We start from the raw sequence: 25000 nt of genomic DNA on the forward strand, positions 1-25000 counted from the left end.
TGAAATGAGGGAAGAGGCAAGAGGATGGGCAGGTCTTTTTTCGCGTTCTGTAACGGCGTCGAATTCCCTCCCGGCTATTAACAAGCCTGACCCCACCCGCCTTGGGCTTGGAGCCAGGCATGCTCCAATGGAGGCGGTGTAAGAAGTCTAGTCTTAGGCTCTGAGATTTACGTCTTTGTACCTTGGGATGTTATTCCCTAGGGTGGTTTGTGTTCAAATGGAGAGATGTGTGTAGTTTTGTTGTCCCCACCCTTTGGAAAAAAGACTACCCGTACAGGTGTGCTAGTTGTATTCCTGGAGTGAAGAGAAGCACTGTCGGCTTACAGTTTTACAAATTCCTTTTTGCTTAGAATTTTTGTTTGTTCTTGTGTTTTTTTGTTTGTTCTTGTGTTTTTGTTTTTTTTGCTGGCCAGTCCCGAACCCCCCACCCTTTGAAGATTGATTTGCAGCCTAGAAAATTGCTCTTTGCCAACTACTGTGCCTTGCATCTGAGGGATGAAGCTTTGACTTTAATAGTATTTGACATACGGAATTTTAGTGACTGCAGAAGAGGTGTAAAAATTCCCTTCTCACTTCCTTCCCATTTCCATTTAAAAGGAATGATGGACTTTTTTGGTGGTTGGGGAAAATGACCAGAAGATTGTATCACAGTTTATGAATGTAATGAACAAATGTTCGGCTGTGCATTCTAAGCGAAGCATGAATCAGTTTCATTATTGCTCTTTCCTGGAGTACAGCATGTATTTGAACTTTCTGAAGTATTTTGGCTGACCCAGGATTTCTTAGCTGTATACTTTATTAGTTCTCTCCTATATGTGGTGTGCATAGGAGTAACACTGTAAAAAATACTGGTCTTTATGAAAAAAACAAAGATGTGGAAAAGGAAGGAAGGATTGTCCTCTTGGTTGAGAGCTTTGGTACTCACGGAGTATACATTTGAAAGATGGGTGGTGATTATGCTATATTAGATAAAGTTTGATTGTAGGAGAGAACAGACTAATTGGCAGCTACCATAAGGAATGAAACGGTTCAGCAAAGTTAACTGCCTTGCAGAATTTTCGGGAAAACAGAATGAAAAACTGCCTGTGTATTTGACTGGAGTCAGTGTTTATGAAAACATGATTGCTTTGTTTGATTTATCCATTGATGTATTTATAGGGCTAGAATCTGTACTTTGTTATGTAAGATCTTGGGGTGGAGGGTGGGAAAGGAGTGTTGGGGGAATAGAAATTTTAGAGCTAGACTAAAGTGAATCTAAGGAAACTTGCCTGTCCATTACACCTTCAGTAATTAGGGAGAAAAGTTAGTTGTGGTTTAGATCAGTTGGTTTGTTTTTCAGAATAGTATTAAAAGGGAACTAGTTTACTTAGAATTGTCTATCTGTCGACTTTTCTCCTTCCAATTCCCTAGTATATTTTCTTGGTGACTGAGCACCTGATATTTTTTTGGTGTTTGTTTTGCTTTTCTTTCCCTCACAAACCTTTGTTGATTTTATTTATTATTTATTTTTGAGGTTAATTTGTGCTTTTATTTGCCAGTATAATTTAACTACAGTGGCCTGCAAACTTTTTTGATCTAAAAAGTACATTTTACATCACAATCCAACAAACGCACACACATACATAATACGTATACATATATAAAAGTGAAACAAAAGTTTTGCTAAAAACGTCTACCCTGAGTGTTAATTCTTTTTTTTTTTAAGACTTTTTTTTAAACCAAGTATGAACTGCACTGACACATCATAATCGCCAGAGTCCCCAGTTCATCTTAGGTTCAGTTTAATGAAGTGAATAGTGTTGCACGTTCTATGGGCAGACCTTTGTTGATTTTAACTCATGTGTAACAGCACTGCTTCCTCTTTGGGGTGCCAGTTAACTAAAAGCATGAACCTTACTCTCAAAGAGCAAAGTTAGGATTTCTGAAGATTAAAGTGTTAGGCACTTGAAAAAAAATTTTTTTTTCATGTTGAAGCAGCTCTAAAGGAAAGTTTAACGCCTACTATGTTAAGAGAAAAATGATAATGCAGTGTTGTAGGAATAGACTTGTGAAATTCACCTAATGAAAGTGCCACAGTTTCATATATTAGTATGTAACGAATTTTTCTTTGGCCTGTGGTTGTCTTTGTGGTGCAGAGTAACCATTCTATCTAGAGTGGAGCTTATTACTGTTCAGAAATTTTGGTTTTTGAGTTAGTTTCTTAAACTGTGTGTGTGTGTGTGTGTAAGGAACATTATGTATTCAAAACACAATTTGAACCATTTTTATGATACTCCTGAGAGGTTGTCTTTATCTCTTGCAGATGATTAGACTGAGACAGGTGGAAAATAAAGGTTAGGCAAGCTGTAAGGTGTGATTAGCACAAGCCGCAGCTCTAAATACCAGTTTGGTGCTTATACCACTACTTAAGTCACCATTCTGCAGTTCTGTTTTTTGCAGTGTGCATTACTATTGCTTTGCCCCCATCTAGGATACTCCGGAGGGAGTCACATTCTTGAATTATCAGTTGTTCCTACATTTGCTCTGGAATTGAGATTGCTTGAGAGTTTCCTGTTTGGGCCAGTTCCAATGTTGAATTTGTTGTGAGTGTAGTTTAAGGCATTTTTTGGGTCCTTTTTGTAATTTTGGGAACCAAAAAAAAAAGAAGCCATCATAAAATTAAATCAATCAGATTCTTTTCTAATTCTGTCCCTGGTTTTTTCCCTACCTTACTTGTTTTCGCCCCTTCCCCCTCTAAAACTGGTTTAACTCCCCTTCTAGGTAGTAATTGTTATTATTAGCAGTTTGTGGTTACTTTGCTTCCCCTTTCCCCACTGTAAGATTGAGGTAATCTTTTTAAAAGTTAGATTTAAATATATTTGGTCTTTTTTGGCAGTGAAAAAAGATGATGTTTAGCTATTTTTAGATGACTTTATCACATAAATAATAAGTGTTCATGGTAGAAAAATCAGAAAATTTACCTAAGCAAAAAGAGAATTAAAATCACTTTAAAATATCGCCCCAAAACACCTTAATGTTTTACTAAATATCCTTCAGATCTTTGTATATTGTACATATTTTTTACAAAGTGGTATTGTATGTATTGTAACCTGCTTTTCTCAGTAGACAGTTTATCACATTCTTATAATTTCATTCTTACTTTGGATCTAGGATTTTATGGACGACCATGGGTTATGGAGCAGAGAAAAGAACTCTTTAGAAGGTAATTTTTTTATTATGTGAAGGAGAGTCTTAAACGATTAACATTTCCTTTTTTTTTTTTTTTTAACATTTCCTTTTGTTAGAGGAAATACACTGAATAATTCAGGCCAGGTGCAGTTTGATGATTTCTCAGTTGCAGAAGTTACTTCACCTTGGTCTTTTTCCTCTTCTTCACCTAAGCCAGTAGTTCTCAAACTTTCCTGGGAAAGCTGGATAGGTTTTGGGCTCATCTGTCTTACTCAGAGCTGTTGTATTTTTATTTAAGACTGTTTAATATGTTGACATTCCTTATAATATTTAATTTTTTACAACTCCACTGGATTACAAAAAGGTTAAAAGCTACTGCCCCAAAATATTAGCTTTTTTTTTTTTCGGTACACGGGCCTCTTACCGCTGTGGCCTCTCCCGTTGCGGAGCACAGGCTCAGCGGCCATGGCCCACAGGCCCAGCAGCTCCGTGGCATGCGGGATCCTCCTGGACCGGACCGGGGAACCCGTGTCCCCTCCCCTGCATCGGCAGGCGGACTCACAACCACTGCGCCATCAGGGAAGCCACCAGAATATTAGCTTTTTAAGAGACGGAGCTGCTCCAAGAAAAGGAAAAAAAGTGAGATTTACAGGTTATACATGTTGCCTGTTTATATACATGTAATTTTTTCTCCTCTTAAGGCTCCAGAAATGGGAATTAAATACATATTTGTATGCTCCAAAAGATGACTACAAACATAGGATGTTTTGGCGAGAGATGTATTCAGTGGAGGAAGCTGGTAATCTTTTTCTTTTTAATCCATAAATTCTGAGTACATGAAGAAAACAGCTATATTTTAAATGTGCAAGAATTAAGTATTCCACTTTCACTCGTAGGTAGTTTTCTTTTATATGGTAACTCTGTGTGTTAGTGCATATTGAAAGAGTAGCTCTAACAATGTGTAGCCATGGTGTGATTTACAGGTATGCCAGTCTGACTTCACCTGCTCTGTGGTTATAAATTTTGCTTTTTAACTTCTGCCAGTGGGCTAAACAGTGGGCCATTAGACAAAGAGGTGCTGAAGCAAGGCTAGGCCTAGGGCAAGGCAAGTGAGGGGCCTGCCTGGGGTGCAAATTTTAAAGGACTCCAAAAATCAGTAATCAAGATAAATAATACTTTATTATCCATTTTTTAAACCAGAACTAATGCAAAAAATCCACAAATAAAATACCAAAATTTTAAAGATAGGGTTAGTACAATTGATCCTTTTGCTTCAGGCTCAAGTATGGCTTGCTCTTGACCACTTGATTTCTGTTGCTGGTCCTGTCTTTATTTAAAATGAAGAAGGGCCTCACCCTAGTCTGGGCCTATACTGAAGTGAAAAGCCATCCTGAACTATCCTTGTTCATGTGTTCTTATGTCGAGTTAGTTACATAAAATTCATAAATAAGAGAAGTAAATTAGACAAGTGGTGCTTTTCTTTGGGGACTTCAGTGAATGGGGGAACATTTTCATAGCTGGAATTAAATGGTAGCTAACAAGATATTTGGTTACAGAGCCCAGTCAAGGCACTGAAGGCAGAAAATTTTCTTAAATTATGAAAAGCAATTAAAACTCTATCTAGTGTTGTTGTTTACTACTCTATATAACTTAAGTGTCTTCAACTTGATTATTTTCTGGTGATGCTGGTAATGAAATTTAATATGATCAAAATATAGTCAAATGACTATCTTGAGATACCACTGAAAGTTATTTAAAGATATATCCTGTGGTATGGAATAGTCAGTTTACTTAGGAATTATGGAATTATGACATCATGGAATGTCATTTTACTTAGGAAAATTGTCTTTCACATTTTAGAGACTTAAAACTGTGATGAATATTTTTCTTGTAGTTACAAAGATGTCAAGATTGTTAAGGCCATCACTTAACCCTGGTTCTTAAGAACACATTTTTCTTTTTTTTCCAAATTATAAAGTTGCTATATGTAGATGTATTTATTTAGGAATTCCAGTTGTACAGAGACAGCAAAAACAAAAGCATACCTCTCAAATACTATAGGAAATAAAAATGTTTTGTATTCAGTAAGAGAATTGATGCTTAATTCAGTATTTTTGAGAAATGGCAATGCTTTTATTGAGTTCAGGGTGACGTTAAATCACATCAGGTTTGTGCCATTACGTATTGTCACATTGGACCTGACAATTTTGTAGAATTTAAGGGACTTTTTTTTTTCTTGACTCACTGAAAATTGGAGAAAATAACCTTCAGTTTAAAGGTGAAGGCTCTTTCAGTTTTTGTGGTGCTTTTTAAAATCATGGACTCTGTTCTTTAGAGCAACTTATGACTCTCATCTCTGCTGCACGGGAATATGAGATAGAGTTCATCTATGCTATCTCACCTGGATTGGATATTACCTTTTCTAACCCCAAGGAAGTATCTACATTGAAACGCAAACTGGACCAGGTAATTTCCTTACTTTTTCATTATTTTTCCCTGAATCAGTACATGAGACTAATAAAAGTTTTCGGAGTTGCTTTTATGATGTAAAAAAGGAAACCGAATTTATAGTACTTCTTTGTTTCTGTACAAATTTTTTTACTTTAACTCTTTTGATAAGAGGAATATTTTTTAAAGTGAGTCAAAAGAGCTTCACTGGAGGTACCATTGCTTCTCAAACTTCAGTTTGCATAAGAACTGCCTTAAAACAGTGCTAAGAAGCTATGCTTAAAAGGGTTCTTATAGGCTCCATTCCCAGAGATTCTTAATATAGACTTGAGGTGGAGACTTACCTCAGATTCCAGGAGATTCTGAGTGGTCCAGAGTCACATTTCCAGAAACTCTGTTGGGTGCCTGATTGAATTTCTGAGTGAGGTTTTAGAAATAGGTTCACTCAGTTATATGGACAAGAGATGTAATTCAGTTTGGACATGATTGGCTAGTTTCCCAAAATGAGAAGAAAAACTAGGTAAACGTGTAAACTGTTGGTGAACCTGATTGGAGTCTAAATTCTGCACATGTTTTTTGATAAAGTAGTGTGCTGTTTTTTAAAATATATATATGTTTCTCTTCTTTTGGCCGTGGTATGTGGGATCTTACTTCCCTACCAGGGATCGAACCTGCACCCCCTGCATTGGAAGCGCGGAGTCTTCACCACTGGACCGCCAGGGATGTCCCCTATATATGTTTCTTTCAGCAAAAGTTTATATTGGATTTCCCTGGCGGTCCAGTGGTGAAGACTGCGCTTCCAATGCACGGGGTGCGGGTTCGATCCCTGGTCAGGGAACTAAGAAATCCCGCATGCCGTGCAGTGTGGCCTTTAAAAAAAAAAGTAAATTATATTATTGGTGGCATTAAAATGGCTGGTAAAAAATTTAAAGTAGTTTGGGAGGTTCCTGGCGGTCCAGGGGTTAGGACTTGGCGCTTTCACTGCTGGGGCCAGGTTCAGTCTCTTTTTGGGGAACTAAGATCCCACAAGCCGTGTGGTACGGCCAAAAAAAAAAAAAAGTTGATAAATTTCTGTGAATAAGCTTTTAAAAGGTTATTTACCTATTTGATCATATTCTACTATGTTGGTCTTTCTGATTGATGGCTTAGATTTATGTGCAAAGAAATTAATTAGCATCAGTGTATCTTGACTGGAACAGGTGACTTGGGTTTGTCATGTCTTAGAGTTTATTGTTCACGGTTTTTTTTTTTTTTTCTCTGTTTGGTTTTCTGTAGTTGGCAGTGAAGGAGGTAGAAGGATAAGCTGCATTATAGAAGCTTTGTTAGACATACTAGCATATTGCATTCAAACCCAAATGAAAAAATGGGTCCCAAAAGTGTCTAGCTGTTTAACATAGAAAATATAAAGGCAGTGGCTTGGCATTGAACATTCTACTAAGGAAAATATTTGACTTTAAGTATAGCTATTAAGTATATACTTTAATATTTGAAATCCTGTGTTTTTTACTCTGTAAGATGAGCTGGTAAAGCATCTTGTTTTGTTTTTTTTTTCTTTTCCTAGGTTTCTCAGTTTGGATGCAGGTCATTTGCCTTGCTTTTTGATGATATTGACCATAATATGTGTGCAGCTGACAAAGAGGTATTCAGTTCTTTTGCTCATGCCCAGGTCTCCATCACAAATGAAATTTATCAGTACCTAGGAGAGCCAGAAACTTTCCTCTTCTGTCCCACAGGTATTGTATATAATAGCTTTATATTTAACTAGTCTTCTGGAAATATATAACTTTCAAAAGACCATGTATGGGCTTTATTGTGTTGTCCCCTCTCCCTTTGGTATATAAAGGTAGGAATTCTTTTTCTAGAAGATATTTCTGCACATCTTAAATTGGAGAGATTTTAGGGATTAATAAATGACAACTGAATAGGCAAAAGATTTTATGTATTTTTTTGGTACTGGAAGTATATGAACATTACATGTTCAGGATTAGAGGAGGGGATAGTATTATAAAAATGAAAGCTAGAAAAAAGCAAATTTACATTGATTTTAACTTAGTCACTTCTCATATCCTCCTACTTGTTCCTTTTTTCTGCCCTTGCATATCTGTATCCCTTTTCATTCCTCCCACTCCCATCTGGGCTCTTAACTTCAAGTAGTCAGTATAGAAAGCTTAATAATTTTTTCCCCCTTTTCCTTTTTTTCCCCCTCTCATCTCTCCCTGGTTCCTTCCATTGAAAATGTTTTTTCTCTTTTTGCCTCTCAAAAGTCAGCCTGTAAGAAAACTTCCCTAGGCTTGACTTCTTGTTCAGGAAGAGTTAAAAAAGTCCTAAGAAATTTTAGACTGAATTTATTTAACTGTGTATGTGTCTGTCTTAGAGTATTGTGAGCCATGAACCTTATCTCAGTGGTCTGATACTATGTGAATACTCAGTGTTTAATAAGATCATACTTGGTAGTTACTTAATTCACTGCAAATTATAATCAATTGTAGTTGAGTACTAATAGCCAGGGGCCTAATATTGCATTCTTTCTATTATGATATTATCAATCCCGTCTATTTGGCCTCTGATTGTAACTGAGAAATGTAGGCAATTCAGAATTATGTAGAAAATGCTAAAAATTCTAATTATTTCTTTAGTAAACTTGTATTTCTGGTGACCATAGGACCATAAGGATTGATCTGTCCTAATACTGGAGGAAGAATATCAGATTTTATGATTTGATTTTTTTTTTTTTTTTTTTTTTAATAAGTTGAGTCATAAATGAACTACCCACTTGAGTTTACTTCTTTTGGGACATGACATGAAGGCCTTTTATCATTTGGATGAAAATAATTTAGAATTGGTAGACATTTTTATCCCTGTTGAAAAACTCCTGACCATTTCACTCCTGACTGTTTCACTGATTAATTTTTCCCCCTACATTCAGAATATTGTGGCACTTTCTGTTATCCAAATGTGTCTCAGTCTCCTTATTTAAGGACTGTGGGTGAAAAGCTCCTACCTGGAATTGAGGTGCTGTGGACAGGTAAGTCTTAAAAGATTTAGACAGTAAAACTTTTAATTAACTAGGATTTTGGGAGTTGGTTGTTCTGGTTAATTGGATACTTTTATTTATTTTTAAAGTTTATTTTTATTTTTTATTTTTGGCCGCGTTGGGTCTTGGTTGCTGCACGCAGGCTTTCTCTAATTGCGGCAAGAGGGGGCTGCACTTCGTTGCAGTGTGCGGGCTTCTCATCACGGTGGTTTCTCTTGTTGGAGAGCACAGGCTCTAGGCGTGCAGGCTTCAGTAGTTGTGGCTCATGGGCTCTAGAGTGCAGGCTCAGTAGTTGTGGCGTGCAGGCTTAGTTGCTCCACGGCATGTGGGATCTTCCTGGACCAGGGCTCAAACCCGTGTCCCCTGCTTTGGCAGGTGGATTCTCAACCACTGTGCCACCAGGGAAGCCCCTAATTGGATACTTTAAAAAAGCTGAGCCTTAACCAGAACATTTTGTTATTAATTCTCTTTTACAAAGTACACATTCTTCACTTAGTATTAAAAACATCTTTGAGGTTTTATAAAGCAGAAACTAACACACCATTGTAAGGCAATTATACTCCAATACAGATGTTAAAAAAAAAATCTTTGAGGATTTTTTCAGTGAGTCTGAATATCAGTTACTGATAAACAATAGATCTGTGGGGATCTGGGCTAACAGGTATTGATCCCAGCACTAGGAGAATGTTGTATTTTATGAAATGAAAGCTGTAATGCTAGATTGACAGTTAGTAATCAATGAGCTGTATTAGCTTTCATTCTAAGAATTATGGGCAGAAACCCTCCCAGGGTTTAGGTTAATTAGAGTTTGTCTAATTGAGGAGGTATTATAATGGTAAAAAATGGTTAACATGGAAATTTCTTTGTTATTGATGTATCACTTTGAGGAAAGTTACCCAAACCTTAAATATTCCTACCTTTTAACCACTAATTCTATTTCTGGGAATCTGATGTGAGGAAATATAGGGCAAGGGGAATAAAGCTGAGTAAAAGGACATATTGCTGTGTTGTTTTAAAAAGAAAAATTGTTAGAAAATATAACAAGGAAAATAAAAAATTATATGCAGTATATTTTGAAGAACCACGTATGAGAGTCTTTTTGTTTTTGTTTTAAAAAATTTCCTCTGAGGATTTATTTAATTTATTAATTTATTAAAACATCTTTATTGGAGTATAATTGCTTTACAATGGTGTGTTAGTTTCTGCTTTATAACAAAGTGAGTCTGCTATACGTATACACATATCCCCATATCTCTTCCCTCTTGCGTCTCCCTCCCTCCCACCCTCCCTACCCACCCCCCCTACCCACCCCTCTAGGTGGTCACAAAGCACCGAGATGATCTCCCTGTGCTATGTGGCTGCTTCCCGCTAGCTATCTATTTTACGTTTGGTAGTGTATATATGTCCATGCTGCTCTCTTGTATGAGGGTCTTAATAAATGGTGGTCATTATTTCTAGGTCCCAAAGTTGTTTCTAAAGAAATTCCAGTAGAGTCCATTGAAGAGGTTTCTAAGATTATTAAGAGAGCTCCAGTAATCTGGGATAACATTCATGCTAATGATTATGATCAGAAGAGACTATTTCTGGGCCCATACAAAGGAAGATCTACAGAACTGATCCCTCGGTTAAAAGGAGTCTTGACTAATCCAAATTGTGAATTTGAAGCCAACTATGTTGCTATCCACACCCTTGCCACCTGGTACAAATCAAACATGAATGGAGTGAGGAAAGATGTAGTGATGAGTAAGTAGATGACTTAATTCTTGACTTTGGGAGGAGAGTTGGGATTAAGTAGAACCATTGGCAAGTATGCATTCTTTTGTCATCAAGATTTAAGAGGATTTTTTTAAGGTGTTGTTTAGTCCTGTGAATGAGATGTATATGATAGAAAAAGGGCTGCTTGGACTGCCTTCGGGCAAGTTACTTAATAACTTCTTGGCCTCAGTTCTTTGTTTTTAAAATGTGACTTGGCCTTTGAAGTCTGAGTAACTAGACAATGTAGTCTTTTAGTGTTCCTGTTTATCCCTTGAATAATTCGGATTGAATTTGTGTTTTCAGGTGATTTTATTAAATGGTGTATTTTAGATAGCTACGTATTCTCCTCTGAGCTGCTTAATATATAATTTAAGTTCAGCTTACATTTATGAAACATATTCTCATTTTAGACAATGACTTACTGATTTTTATTTATGAAAAATTCCTAATTGAGTTCCAAGTAGGAGAATGCTGACTAGTTGTTTTTTCAATAACATTTAAACACCTATTTATCAGACACTAAGGATGCAAAGAATAAAATAGTCCCTACTTTGAAAGAATTTAGTCTGGTGTTAGATAAAGCAGATAAGCATTTAGTCTGGCGTTAGATGAAGCAGATAGGCAACTGTACTATAGAATGGTAAGTGCTGAGATAATTATCTACAGAGTGCTAAGGGGAACACAGGAGGCAGTGATTACTTCTGGTAAGCAAAAGTGCTGGTAAATGATTTCATAGAGGAGGAGTTAACTTACACTGGGTCAAAGTATGAGTAAAGTCTGCTGGGCATTAAAGGGTTGGTGGGCTAGAGCCGAAAATACTAGACACTGAAAATTTCAAGTTACCTGAATTTTGGCCCATTGGGGGGTATTGAAATGTCACATTATGGTGCTTAGTGGTATGTAGTTGAAAGTTGTGTTCTGTTTCTCAGTTCTGTACCCCTACTTCCAGTTCTGTTTATTGAATTAATGCTTCCCTTCAAGGCTCAGTCATTGTCACCCCCCCCTCCCCAGTAAAAAACACAGAGTTAGGGATATAATCTCAATCCTCTCTGTATAATATGGCTGTTAGTATCTACCTCTTTTAAGGCAGAGCATGAAGCACGTTAATGACTAGTGGACATTAGCCAGACTGGCCTGTGTGCAGGGAAATAAGAAGGAAAGCTAAGAATAGTGGGATTTGAATACCAAGCCAAAGAGAGTTCAGACTTAATTTTTTCTACCACTATCCTGGTTCTTCATTATATGCTTATTATCTGTGCTCATATGTGGGCTCTTTATCAATTTTCTCTTCTCCCCTCAATGCATTTATTAATTTGCCCATTATTTTTTCATAATTATTTGCCTTTTTAAGTCATAAGCCCCTGAACAGTAGGGAATCTTTTCTCTATGGGAAGTATAGTGCCTTTAACCTTGCATTCCCAATAATTGAGAATAAGTGGACATTTATGACTGACTTGTCCAGTGATTCTAAAGTTAATATTCATTATTTCAATTGGAATTTTACATTTAGCAATGCATTTAGGTGACTATTCTAGGTGAAGTGGTTCAGTGAAGGGTCTTGGTTGTGTTTGCATATTATGCTTAAGGTTTGTTCTTGTTCCAGTTCTTTGCTTCTCTGGTTTTACTGTAACAATTAGTGTTTTGTAATGAAAACTGTTTTTGTGCTCTTTCTGTTTTTTTTTTGCAGCTGATAGTGAAGACAGTACTGTGTCGATCCAGATAAAGTTAGAAAATGAAGGCAGTGATGAAGATATAGAAACTGATGTACTCTATAGTCCACAGATGGCTCTAAAGTTAGCTTTAACAGAATGGTTGCAGGAGTTTGGCGTACCTCATCAGTACAGCAGTGAGTTTGGCCTTTCTTTTTAAGGGGGTTGGATCACATTGTTTGAGACATAAAGTAAAGAACATTTGTGATGTGTCTTCTTATAGGCCTGCCAAGCAAAATGAAATTTAGGAATCTAGAGGATAAGGTTTTTTAAATTTTACTTTTGGTCTTAAATAGCTTTTATTTTGACGGAATGCTAATTTGTTTTTATATATATAAATTTATTTAATTTATTTATTTTTGGCTGTGTTGGGTCTTTGTTGCTGCGCACGGGCTTCCTCTAGTTGTGGTGAGCGGGGGCTACTCTTCGTTGCAGTGCGGGCTTCTCATTGCGGTGGCTTCTCTTGTTGCGGAGCATGGGCTCTAGGCACGTGGGCTTCAGTAGTTGTGGCACGCGGGCTCAGTAGTTGTGGCTCACGGGCTCTAGAGCACAGGCTCAGTAGTTGTGGCGCACGGGCTTTAGCTGCTCCGCAGCATGTGGGATCTTCCCAGACCACGGATCAAACCCATGTCCCTTGCATTGGCAGGCGGATTCTCAACCACTGCGCCACTAGGGAAGCCTGCTAATTTGTTTTTAAAATATCTTTTTTTGAAGTAGTTTTTAAATACAGAGCTTCAAAAGAGAAGAAAGTAATAGGTGTTGGCATGTTTATGATCTGTGTTTCCCCTCCTCTCTTCCCTTCCCCGCCTCCCAGTGGTTTAGAGAAATTGTACTTTCTTGGGGCTCAAATTATTTGGAATCTCAAATTGAGGCTCTTAGTTAGAGATATGATAAGAAAATATTTCTCTAGATCTAATTTGTTCTGTTTCTAATTCTGATTATCTTTCTGACAATTTGTTTTTATAGGTAGGCAAGTTGCACACAGTGGGGCTAAAGCAAATGTAGTAGATGGGACTCCTCTAGTTGCAGCACCCTCTTTAAATGCCACAACTGTAGTTACAACCGTTTACCAGGAGCCCATTATGAGCCAGGGAGCAGCCTTGAGTGGTGAGCCTACAGCTCTGACCAAGGAAGAAGAAAAGAAACAGCCAGATGAGGAACCCATGGACATGGTAGTGGAAAAACAGGAAGAAACAGACCACAAAAATGACAATCAAATACTAACTGAAATTGTTGAAGCTAAAATGGCAGAGGAATTGAAACCAATGGACACTGATAAAGAGAGCATAGCTGAATCAAAATCCCCAGAGATGTCTATGCAGGAAGATTGCATTAGTGATATTGCCCCGATGCAGACTGATGAACAGACAAACAAGGAGCAGTTTGTGCCTGGTCCAAATGAGAAGCCTTTGTACACTGCAGAACCAGTAACTCTGGAGGATTTGCAGTTACTTGCTGACCTATTCTACCTTCCTTATGAGCATGGACCCAAAGGAGCACAGATGTTACGGGAGTTCCAGTGGCTTCGAGCAAATAGCAGTGTTGTCAGTGTCAATTGTAAAGGAAAAGACTCTGAAAAAGTGAGTATGCTTAATTTACCTGTTTCTCTGGCCTGGATCGTTCCCCATGCTGTTGATACAGGGGAGGTCTTAAATGAGAATTGACCACATCTTAGAATGTGTTCTGTAAAGTAAGTACTGACTCTGCTGAATCTGATATATACACTTCCTTAGTTTGACCTTATAGTAGTTAGGAATGAAGGAAAGTCAGAATTGATTATTTTAGGAATATTTGTTGGTTTGGGGAGACAAACTTTTATTGTTTGTCTTTAAAAGTTTAAGCCCATTGATTCTTTAATGTTTAGTATAAATTTGCAGGTACCTGATAACATAAGCAGGTTAGTTTATAAACTGTGTTTTAGATTGTTGTTAAACTTTCAATTTTTTGAGTGTTTTTATTGATCCTCAATAGATTGAAGAATGGCGGTCGCGGGCAGCCAAGTTTGAAGAGATGTGCGGACTAGTGATGGGCATGTTCACTCGGCTCTCCAATTGTGCCAACAGGACAATCCTTTATGACATGTACTCCTATGTTTGGGATATCAAGAGTATAATGTCTATGGTGAAGTCTTTTGTACAGTGGTTAGGTAGGTATACCAGGACTAATCTCTTCTCCTCAGATATATTGTCCCTTAAAAAAAAAAGACATTATCCCACAGGGAGAAAAACATTTAGGGAATTGACGAATTTCCAACAGTGTTTAAATTCTTTGCCTAGATTTCAAAGGTGTACCCATTGTTACAGACTTGAGGTGCAAGCCTCAGTAAATAGTATACTGAGCATGTTGATTTTTCTCCCTTGGGCTAATTCAGCATAAATATCTTGAAAATGTGTTAGAAAGTACTGACTTTAACTTGCTCTGACTGAATGCTTCCTGGATGGAACCATGTATACCACTTTTATCTGATTTGGAGATGAGACACTATGAATTGTGACTCTGTAAGCTCTCTGCTGCTTGCTCTGTCTCGATGACATTAATGCTGTGTTTAACAGAACAATTGCCGAAATGACCTAAGGGGGCCTGGAACGAGGAAGCCATCCTCCCAGCCCTGTGCGCATGCGAGCTTTAGTGGTAGGCTATTCTGGTGCTGCTTGGTATTATTTCACAGAGCTTTTTCTTCATGCCTCTACCAAGTAATTGGTTTTAGCAGGGGATAAAAATTGCAATCCCCTGAAAACTTTGCTTCATTAAATGGACTTCTCTTTTGAAAACAATGATTTTTTTTTTTAATTTTTTTTTTTAATTCTCAAACTTGGTAAAAAGCACCAGCATGGCCAAGTTTCTCCAGGGATCTCATTTCATTTCCAGGTTTTCAGTCCAGCTATAAGGAATATCTAATGGACTTATGCATAGCACACAGCAGGCAGCAAGGCTAACTGACACGTCATAGTTTTCATAGTAGTCACAAATACTATGATGGGTTACATACTCTTGCCTGTGAAATAGAAGTGTGAAACACTGTGAGCTTAGAGTAACTCAGGAATAGTAGCAAAGAGATTTCTCACTTTCTGCGTATATACTTTTGGACTCTTAAATATAAAAAAATTTTTTTTCCTGTGATACAATTAATTAGCAGCTAAAAATAGAGTCTCTCATTGTTAATTTGAAAGTAGAGGGAATTCCCTGGCTGTCCAGTGTTTTAGATTCCACGCTTCCATTTCAGGGGGCATGGCTCGATCTCTAGTCTGGGCACTACCCGCAAGCCATGAGGCACGGCCAAAAATAAAAAATAAATACATAAATTGGGGGAAAAAGAAAATAGAGAATTTTGGGTTCCTGTATATGTAGCACAACAGGTAAAAGAGAATTTTGACCTCCTCTTGTTAAAAGGCTCCAAGATATCTCTTCTCTGTGATACACGTCTGCCCTTAGGCTTAGGAAAAACCTCTGTATTGATTGTTGGATGATGGCATTTGCCTTTCAGGCTTTTGGCCAGGAGGATATAATTAACCCTTACAGGGATTGAAGTTCTTACGTTTCCAGCCTGCAATCCGGATTATTAAATTTGAGAAAGTGTTGCTTAAAACATTTGATACTCAGCTTTTAATTCAAGAATTACTAAAAATTCTTGATTATATACAGTATTGCTGCTTTTTCCTCTCAGGCTTTACCTCTGTACTGTGCAGTTACGGGGGCAGCTTTCCCAGATTGTATATAGCTGTTGTACAATCTCAAGGTCAGAGCATCTTAGAAGCTTTAAATAATCATCTAGGCATCCACATAGCTTTACAACAGCTCAGGACAAAGAGAGTATTTTCATGGTTCTATAGTAATTGCAGGGAGTTGTTGATTAGTACCCTTTGTTTTCCTCTAGTCTCCAGTCCAGCTGGCATTCAGTCCTTTAAAGAATGTGGCTATGCAGTACTTTTGATTACTAATGACTTCTATTATCTTCTTCCCCATTGTGTACAGATGGGAGAATCCTCAGCACAAGTTCTACTACTATTGGATGGACAGCGGCAGATGTTCACAGCGCGTCATGATTAGTTAGTTTAACTTAAAAGGTTCTGTGAGGTAGCTCAGGTAGATTTAAGGGCAGTAGGCATGAACTGAAGTCACGTTTGCGCAGCGACTGAGGCATTAACCATGTTTTCATTTATACAGCTCTTCGTACATGCAGCTTTTTATTGTAATAGTTGGAAGTGCTAGTTATGTTGTAGTCTCAAAGTGGGGGGTAGGGGAAATTGGCTCATCTTAAAGTTTGAGACATGTAGTTTTTTCCTGCAGTGTAAGTTTACACTGAGCTATGGAATGGGGCAGGTTCTCTTCATAACCTAAATTTTGACCCTATTTCATATTTATTTTACAAATATTACATTATATATATATTTTTAAGTACCCCTACCCCTGAAAAATGACAACCCTGGATATAATCTCTTAATGGGCCTGAATTGTCAACAAAAAAATTGGTTTGCTTTGGGACTGTCTGACTAGCACACTATGTATTTTACTGATGAGACTGTTAACTTGAACAGGAGGTAGAATGCTGTCTTCAATTGGAAAAGAACTATATTGCGCTGCTTTATCTTGTCAGAAGACTAGGCAGGTGATTTTGATTTGGCCTCCAAATTATCTTTTAATTATCTTATTAGCTTCCTTTATTGCTTATGGAAGGCAATTATAATTTGCTTTTAATTATCTCTTATTATTAGCTTCCTTTATTGCCTGTGGAGTTGGTTAAGTGGTGACCTTAAATGCTGACTTTTGGGCCTCAAAGCCTGCCACTCCGTGTGTGAGCTAAGTGCATGCACTGCAAAGATTATAGTGGTTGATAAGAGGAGCCAGATACTGTCATACTTTCAAGAAAAGTATGTTTTAGCTGTGGACAAATTACAAGCATCATTTGGCTCTCCTTAGTTCTCAGAATCTGTCAGACTGGTATTGTTACTAGCCAAGTCTGAATTTGGATTGTCCTTGTCAGGAAAAAAAGAAAAAGTACTCATTGTGTTTCATTGTCAATTTACTGAATAATTTCTTCTACTTATTCTGCTGACCTTAGTTTTCTGACAAGATTAACCCCTTTTCCCCCCTTTTTCCCTTCCCTGTACCCTTCCTCAAAATGTAAAATGTGACTTCAGACAAGTTTAATTCCTTCATGGGCTGTGATAATAAAATGTCTCCTCAATCTCACTTCATTTCACTTTAAAGTTACTGTAATTTTGCTACAGAGCAAGCAGCTGCCTTGATTTTTACAGCTGTACCTAGGGAATATATAAGCGAGACTCAGACAAACTTGACACTTTTTCCTTCCAATAATTTAAGAAAGGGTAGAACTCTTTCACTAGAACAGTGATTATTCATTGATCAGAGGAAGGAACATCAGTATTGAAATAACATTACAAATTAAAAAAAATTATTATCACAGCCTTGTCCTGAAACCCTGGATTATTGTGTTAGAGAACTGTTTCCACAAAGTGTTTGTTAGTTTGTTGGACGTTTGAGACCCCAGGAAATCCCCTTTCTCGTAACGTTCTCCGCTTGGATCTGATCTCAACAGGGTGTCGTAGTCATTCTTCAGCACAGTTCTTAATTGGAGACCAAGAACCCTGGGCCTTTAGAGGTGGTCTAGCAGGAGAGTTCCAGGTATCAATATGAATTCACAACTGAATTGACGTTTTCTTTGTCTTATGAGAAACCTTATGTTGCGCATCAGATGGCTGGAAGGATTGGTCTGCCGAAGGCTTTCTAGTCCCAAATTCAATTAGTTACATAGCTGGATTTTAAATCAAATTTTCCTCCTCTTTCGCAGTAATTTCTGAAGGAGATGCTGCCAATTCCCCCCAGCGCCTGCGAAGCGCAGCGGCTCTAGGTACACACTTCACATTGTTTCTTTGCAGGTCGCACAGCATTTTAATCTGCGCCCGCAATGCACAATGCGCGCATGCTTGTCTGCCAGTGGAAACTCCATGAGCAAAAAGGATGAATGATTATGCAAATGAATGGTGAAAGGGCTTTTGGATATTTTCCCAATTATTTTATAAGTGATACTTGTACTTGAAAGAACAGTCCAGGAATGAAAATTTGAACAAAATATGAAGTTTATTTGGTGTTGGAATTTGTTCATGGACTTTCAGGTGCTCTACTTTTCTCCCCCCAACAGGTGCTCTGCTGCGCACAGCAAACTGAAGCGCATTGCTTTGGGGATAAAGCGTCTCCTGGACAGATAACCCTCTTCAGACCAAACCTCTCCTCCTGACAGTCTGTTCTGCCATCTTTTAGTGAGAGATGGTCTATATAAGATTGGTTTAATAGATAGATTTGTCATAATTGGAATAGAATTTTTTTTTTTTTTACTGTATATTTAAATCCCCAGTAGTATTCCACTAAAGCTATGTAATTCAGTTTGGGTAATTTCTATTCAGAAGCACTCCCCTCCCCCAGCAAAGAGGTGTTTTTATTAGTAAAGCATAGCACACCCCTCTTCTTTAGGTCTGCCTGCAGTAGCCAGTTAATGTTAAGTTGGTAATCTGCAGTGCACACTCATTAAAAAAAGTAAATATCTTCCCAACACTAATCATCTCCCTTTTTTTTTCTTCCCACAGCGTTTGCTGCCTATTGATGGGGCAAATGACCTCTTTTTTCAACCACCCCCACTGACTCCGACCTCCAAAGTTTATACCATCAGACCATACTTTCCTAAAGATGAGGTAATCATCTACCTGTCAACTTGGTGTATGGTTATGGTGAACACTTAATCCTTTCCTTTGAACTCCCTGGTTAAAAGAATGAGTTTTGTGTCTTAAAACTTTAGATGGAGAAAGTTTAACTAAAACATTGAACATGGGATGTTTAAAGAAGAGCTGAAGGAGTTTGAACTCAACATCTCATGTCAGTTCTTTTTTTAAAAAATATAGATGTAATGTATTCAGAGTTGGAATTACTGAACAATATCTGAATGATCTGTTGTTCTCAGCTGATTTTCTCCTCTATATTTTCTGCAGTTTTCAGTTGTGAAGTGCTTACAGGCTGCTTGATAATCAGCTATAGAAATAAAAAGCATGCCTGCTTAAAGACACTAACATGTTTTAAACATTTGGGATGTATAGAAAACTGAGAGAGACTCAGCCTCATAGTTTGCTGGATTTTGAGTCCACTACTTACTGTCTAAAACTATCCCCTGCAAAGCAATTCTCACTGTTTACTATAACCGTGCTATTTTCTAATGGCTTTACAAATATGACTCAATAAATCTCTATTTAACAAAGCAGAGGTGATATTTACGGCAAGCCAAACGTTTTGTTACTCCCTCTTCTAGAAGTCCATCCTGACTTACGAGTCATATTGTTAAATTCTGTTGCCATTTTTCTTGATGTGTTGCTTAACTAGATTATATTTTCAGGCTTCCGTGTACAAGATTTGCAGAGAAATGTATGATGATGGAGTCGGTTTACCTTTTCAAAGTCAGCCTGACCTTATTGGAGACAAGTATGTGATGAAGTATTTGGATTTGTTGGATTTGGGAGTAGACATTTCATTAGCCAGGTTTATCAGGTTGAGGGGAGGTGCTGACTGGAAATAGAGTTTTTAGAAGTCCTACTTTAGTTGTAATAAAATCTGAGCATTAATATGTGTATATTTCCAGTTTGTATTTACATCAAATGTAGTTTCCACGCATTGTCATTCGAGTGTATTGGGCCTTACATCACTGAATTCTAATGTTTTGTGTTAGTAACTTAACTCACTCTGGTCTCTTTTCTTGTGAGCAGGTTAGTAGGAGGGCTGCTTTCCCTCAGCCTGGATTACTGTTTTGTCCTAGAAGATGAAGATGGCATATGTGGTTATGCCCTGGGCACTGTAGATGTGACCCCCTTCATTAAAAAATGTAAAATTTCCTGGATTCCCTTCATGCAGGAGAAATATACCAAACCAAATGGTGACAAAGAACTCTCTGAAGCTGAGGTAATACACAGATTTAGAATTATACAATGGTAATTTTTTAGAAAATAAAATACTTATTAAAATAAAAAAGCAAGCAGATATATCTTAAGATCCCAGTGCTTACTAAATTTCTTACAGAGAAGAATTCTTAGGGCTTATTCTTATTAGCATGGTATTTTCCACTGTTCTCTACAGTTTTTGATTTGGAAGCATTGTTGTAGTACTTCTCAAGTAAAAGCAGAACGTAGACAATTAAAGAACTTTCTTTCTCCCTTTCTGTTTTGAAGCACCAAACTTAAGGATGTTATGGTCTCTTCTTTGGGTACTCAGGGCAAGTTTAGGTAATTAAAAATCTCTCATTTGCGTGCTAATGAAGCTAACTTTCTCAGTAATGCATTTCTCATGGTAATTAAAAACTAATAGGAATGAACTTTAAAAATAGTTTCTTGTGGAAGATAATTTTTATTTTCAATAAATACTTTTAGAGTATATACTTGGACTTGTATTTGTGACATTGTCTCTATGTAATAGGAGGCTGGGTTGGAGTAGGCTCCTTTACTTGGGATTTCATCAACATAACTGCAGCATGCTGGTGATTGAGCTGTTGATGTGTTGCTTTTCCATGTCTGACAGTTCTCAGCATAGGAACCTATGAAGAAAAACCAGTGTCTCTTATAAACTTTTTTGTAAAAATTGTGGTAAAGCATACATAACATAAAATTTACTGTTTTAACCATATTTTAGTGTACAGTTCAGTGGTGTTAAATACATTCACATTTTTGTGCAATACAAACTTTAAAAAAATTGTTTTATTTTTTATTTTGAATAATTTTAGATGTACAGAAGTTACAAAGATAATACAGAGAGTTCCAGTATACCCTTCATCCATTTTCTACATTTGTCCTAGTCTAAGAAACCAACTTTGGTACATTGCTATAAACTCCTCACCTTACTTACCAGTTTTTCCACTAATGTCCTTTATCTGTTCCAGGATCCAATCCAGTATACCACATTACATTTAGACAAACTTTTAAAAAAATAAAAATGCTTCAGCTAGAATTATAAGCTAATTAATTCTGCATGTGGTAATTTTATATAATTACCAGAAGAGTTATTGAATATTGCTTTCCTTTTCCTGTTACTGAGTTCTGTAGTTGGGATATATGGATTCATAATGAGTAGCTACTGAAAGTCAAGAGATTCTTCCTAAATTTTACAGAAAATTATGTTGAGTTTCCATGAAGAGCAGGAAGTGTTGCCAGAAACTTTCCTTGCCAACTTCCCTTCTCTGATAAAGATGGATATTCACAAAAAAGTAACTGATCCAAGTGTAGCCAAAAGCATGATGGCTTGCCTCCTGTCTTCACTGAAGGCTAATGGTGAGTACCTATTTGTAGAGTTGCTGGTATTTGGGCTAGGTGGGGACAGGACTCTATTTTAGGATAAAAAGAAAGAAGTGAATTTACATTCCGTTCTCCACCATTTATGGTTTTGCTTCTGAATTATTAGTACTGCAAGGATTGGATGTGTATTAGTCATTGAAAAATACTGCTCTTTTACACTGTGAATGCTTATTTTGAGCCAAATTAAATGAGAAGTGTATGTTTATTTTGCTAGCAGACTTATAAATGATAGTTGAAAATTAAACGAACCTCGGGAAGACTTCATTTAGGAATGCAGAGTCGCTGATGTTTTTTGAGTTTGTTACTTAAACCTTCAAAAATACTTTGCTGTACCTTAGTGGTATGAAAACTTATTCTGTAAAGGGCCAGATATTGAGTATTCTGGGCTTTAAAAAGGCAACATACAGTGTTCCGTTGCATGTTCTTTTTTTAAACAAACTTTTAAAGCTGTAAAAAAAAAAACCAAAAAAACAACTTTTTAACCTTTGGCAATACAGAAATGGGCAGCTTGTTGAGCACTAATTAGAGGGTTCTTGATGTGTGAGGATGCACTTTTTTTCTTTTTTTTTTTTTTAATTTTAATTTTTATTTTTTTTTAATTTTTTTTAAATTTTTTTGCCGTATGCGGGCCTCTCGCCGTTGTGGCCTCTCCAGTCGCGGAGCACAGGCTCTGAACGCGCAGGCTCAACGGCCATGGCTCACGGGCCCAGCCGCTCCGCGGCATGTGGGATCTTCCCGGACCGGGGCTCGAACCCGTGTACCCTGCATCGGCAGGCGGATTCTCAACCACTGCGCCACCAGGGAAGCCCGAGGATGCACTTTTGTTGCATCTTTATATCGTTTGATTCATTGGTGTCCCCTTTGTGGGATGATTTAAACAGCTCTGTTTGATGAAAGTATAATTCTCAGTGTTGTGCTTGGAACTGAATCATGCAGGTGTATGAGGTATGTCTTTAACATATAAAACACATTCTGGTTGTATTGGCTTGCGACATAGGCTGGAATAGGCTCTGCCCTGTGGGTCCCTCAAAGATACTTTACATAAATATAACATTTCCTACAACCTCTTTGCCAAAAGATTTTCTTTCTGGGGAAGAGTGTTACCATGCAAAAAAAAATTTTTTTTGAAGTATATTTGACAATTAAGAATTGTATATATTTAAGGTGTACAATTTGATGACTTGAAATACATTGGGAAATAATCGCCATATTAAAGCTAGTTAACATATCCATCACTTTAAGGTAGTTATCACTGCAGTATTGAATATAAATATTGACTTTTGATACAGATTTTTAAAATTGTATGAAATTTAGGGGCTGGTATAGATAAGCCAGTACTATGATCTTTTTGAAATATATTAGAGATTAATTACAATTCATATTCATAATTCTACGAATTAAGTGACATTTATATTTTGAATTTTTTTTTTTCCCCCTAGGCTCTCGAGGGGCGTTCTGTGAAGTGAGACCTGATGATAAACGAATTTTGGAATTTTACAGCAAGTTAGGCTGTTTTGAAATTGCAAAAATGGAAGGATTTCCAAAGGATGTGGTTATACTTGGTCGGAGCCTGTGACGTTTGTTGGCACTATGAACTGTTGGGAAGTCTCTTCACTTCACCTGGTGGGTGGTGGTTGGGGTCTTCATACAGCTCAGCCTCTGGAGCGGCAACAGATCGGCTAATTCAGATTGGAAACAAAGACGACGACTATGTAAAACTCACTCATCATGCTTAGAGACTACTCGCTGGTTGGAAAAAGATAGTATTGCTGTAAATCCTGTATGAAAGAGTTGTGGGCCTCCTTATTGGGTCTTGTGTTAGGTGCTGAGACCTCTTACGTGGGCTTATAGGGAGGGGGTCTTCAATAAATGTAGTCAGCACTGTTTTCTGCATCCAGTGTGGTTGCATTTCTCACCTAAGAGTAATCAAAATCATTTGTCATCCTCCTTGGCTTCTTAAATGAAATGTACCTCATTCTTTGGGGACATGGCAAAGATGAGAAAGATTTGGTTTCAGAGGCTTCAGGGTGGAGAGTCCAAGTGGGATGGTTATGGCATAGTTTAAGCTGAATAAATGATTTGAATTTGGGCGGTTTTCCTGCTTTTTGTAAAGCTTTGGCCAGTTGTCTCTTGTGACCATTATTGGTTCAGGCATATTTTGCTTTGTAGGGACAAATGTGCAGTTGTTTGTGGCAAAAGCCTAAAAGTGACAAACTTGTAAATTATTTTGTATATAAACTAAACTAGCTGTAACCCAACTATCCTTTGTGTTTACTGTAATTTTCCTTTTGAAAATGAAAGGGTGTGATTCAAGATGGCACTTTGAATATGTAAATCAGTGGAAAGTGTATTTTCTTTACTTTTGTCTTTGTTTTTTTAGAAGTTTTATTATTTTCGAAGTGCCTCCCACCTAGGGCTAGGCCATGACCACTTTGGGTACCAGAGCTTAACTTCATAGGACTCAATCTGTTGCAAAGTGCAGTCACTTCTGGAAATTAACCTCAATTCAGGTCAGCATGTGAAATGTTAGTTTTGACTTCTGGCAAGTAGGGTTCAGGGACTGATTGATCCCATTTGCGCACAGGTCAGTTGTCCTTTAATTTCAAGACCTGTTACTACTGGTTTTATTAAATCAGAGTCTTTAGTTCTTGCATGTTTGTATCAAATTTAAAAGAATGAGCACACTTTAACCAATGACTTACGGTTACCCTTTTCTCTTTCCTTTAACCACAGGTTCTGAAAGCTTTCAAGTATTTTAATTTAGATTTGGTGTGTTTAAGGGTTTTGAGCATGAGGCTAGCAGGTAATCTCTGCAGGATTCATTTTTTTAATCATGGCTGGCTGGCTTCTCCATAGATTGGTAACAGTATTTTGTTATCTTGCTTCCCTGCAGTTTTGTATCAGCAGTTTAACTTTGAGCTGAGAGCGGGGAGGGTCAAGGAGAAGGAAATTTAAAACGTATTTTCTTTCATAGATTTCCATCAGTGTGGGCTTTGAAAAGAGAGTCTTTTAAAGCATTGTACCTAGTGACTTTCAACCAAAGCCTGTGAGTGTGAATGGGTGAGATGAACGAAGGAGGCCTCTTCACATTCAGGGTTAGAAACCTGCAACTGATAGCAGGATATGTAAGGTATGTTGGACAGTGGGAACCAAGTTTGCGTTTTCAAGGGCTGAGATGAAGGGAAGATCTCTTCAAGATATTGTTTAAAACGGCTTAATGTCATTTGGTTTTCTCTTTAAGTACATTTTGTACAATAGTGGACAGTTCTAGCATTTTATCTGGAGGATTCATTCCATTGTTGTCATCCTGTGGAATCAGGATTTTTAGCAAGTTTGCTGCAGCTTTATCTTGGCTTTTAATAAGTTTGGCTGGTGTTCTGGTCACAGAGCTAACTATGAAACATGTCCACGCTGCTAGGATTGTTCAGTGCTATGCTATCTATCTTCTATTGTTACGACTATTTATTACAGTTGGGTGGTATTCCATTGATTGTTTAGATCACAGCTCAGTTCCTGTAGAAAACGAACTGTAAAACCATCTGGAG

At 37.4% G+C, this 25000-nt stretch overlaps 1 protein-coding gene across 1 annotated transcript; it reads left to right on the forward strand.

Annotated features, from left to right (window-relative positions):
- Positions 1–3148: 3148 nt before the first annotated feature.
- OGA (O-GlcNAcase) lies at positions 3149–24994 on the forward strand. Its single transcript, XM_028481942.2, has 15 exons — positions 3149–3202; positions 3870–3967; positions 5504–5634; positions 7178–7349; positions 8543–8641; positions 10109–10393; positions 12093–12251; positions 13081–13694; positions 14086–14260; positions 17672–17757; positions 18717–18821; positions 19514–19599; positions 19881–20073; positions 21272–21431; positions 22895–24994. Exons 1-15 carry the CDS (start codon positions 3174–3176, stop codon positions 23029–23031), a joined length of 2529 nt encoding a protein of 842 aa, XP_028337743.2. The 5' UTR covers positions 3149–3173; the 3' UTR covers positions 23032–24994.
- The last annotated feature ends 6 nt before the right edge of the window (positions 24995–25000 follow it).

The sequence above is a fragment of the Physeter macrocephalus genome, chromosome 20 (genome assembly GCF_002837175.3).
Source record: "Physeter macrocephalus isolate SW-GA chromosome 20, ASM283717v5, whole genome shotgun sequence".
NCBI lineage: Eukaryota > Metazoa > Chordata > Mammalia > Artiodactyla > Physeteridae > Physeter > Physeter macrocephalus.

Coding starts and splice junctions, on each gene's coding strand:
- OGA (XM_028481942.2), top strand. CDS start 3,174: ATGGAGCAGAGAAAAGAACTCTTTAGAAG. Junction 13,695..14,085: donor AAGGAAAAGACTCTGAAAAA/GTGAGTATGCTT, acceptor GATCCTCAATAG/ATTGAAGAATGGCGGTCGCG. Junction 18,822..19,513: donor CATACTTTCCTAAAGATGAG/GTAATCATCTAC, acceptor TTATATTTTCAG/GCTTCCGTGTACAAGATTTG.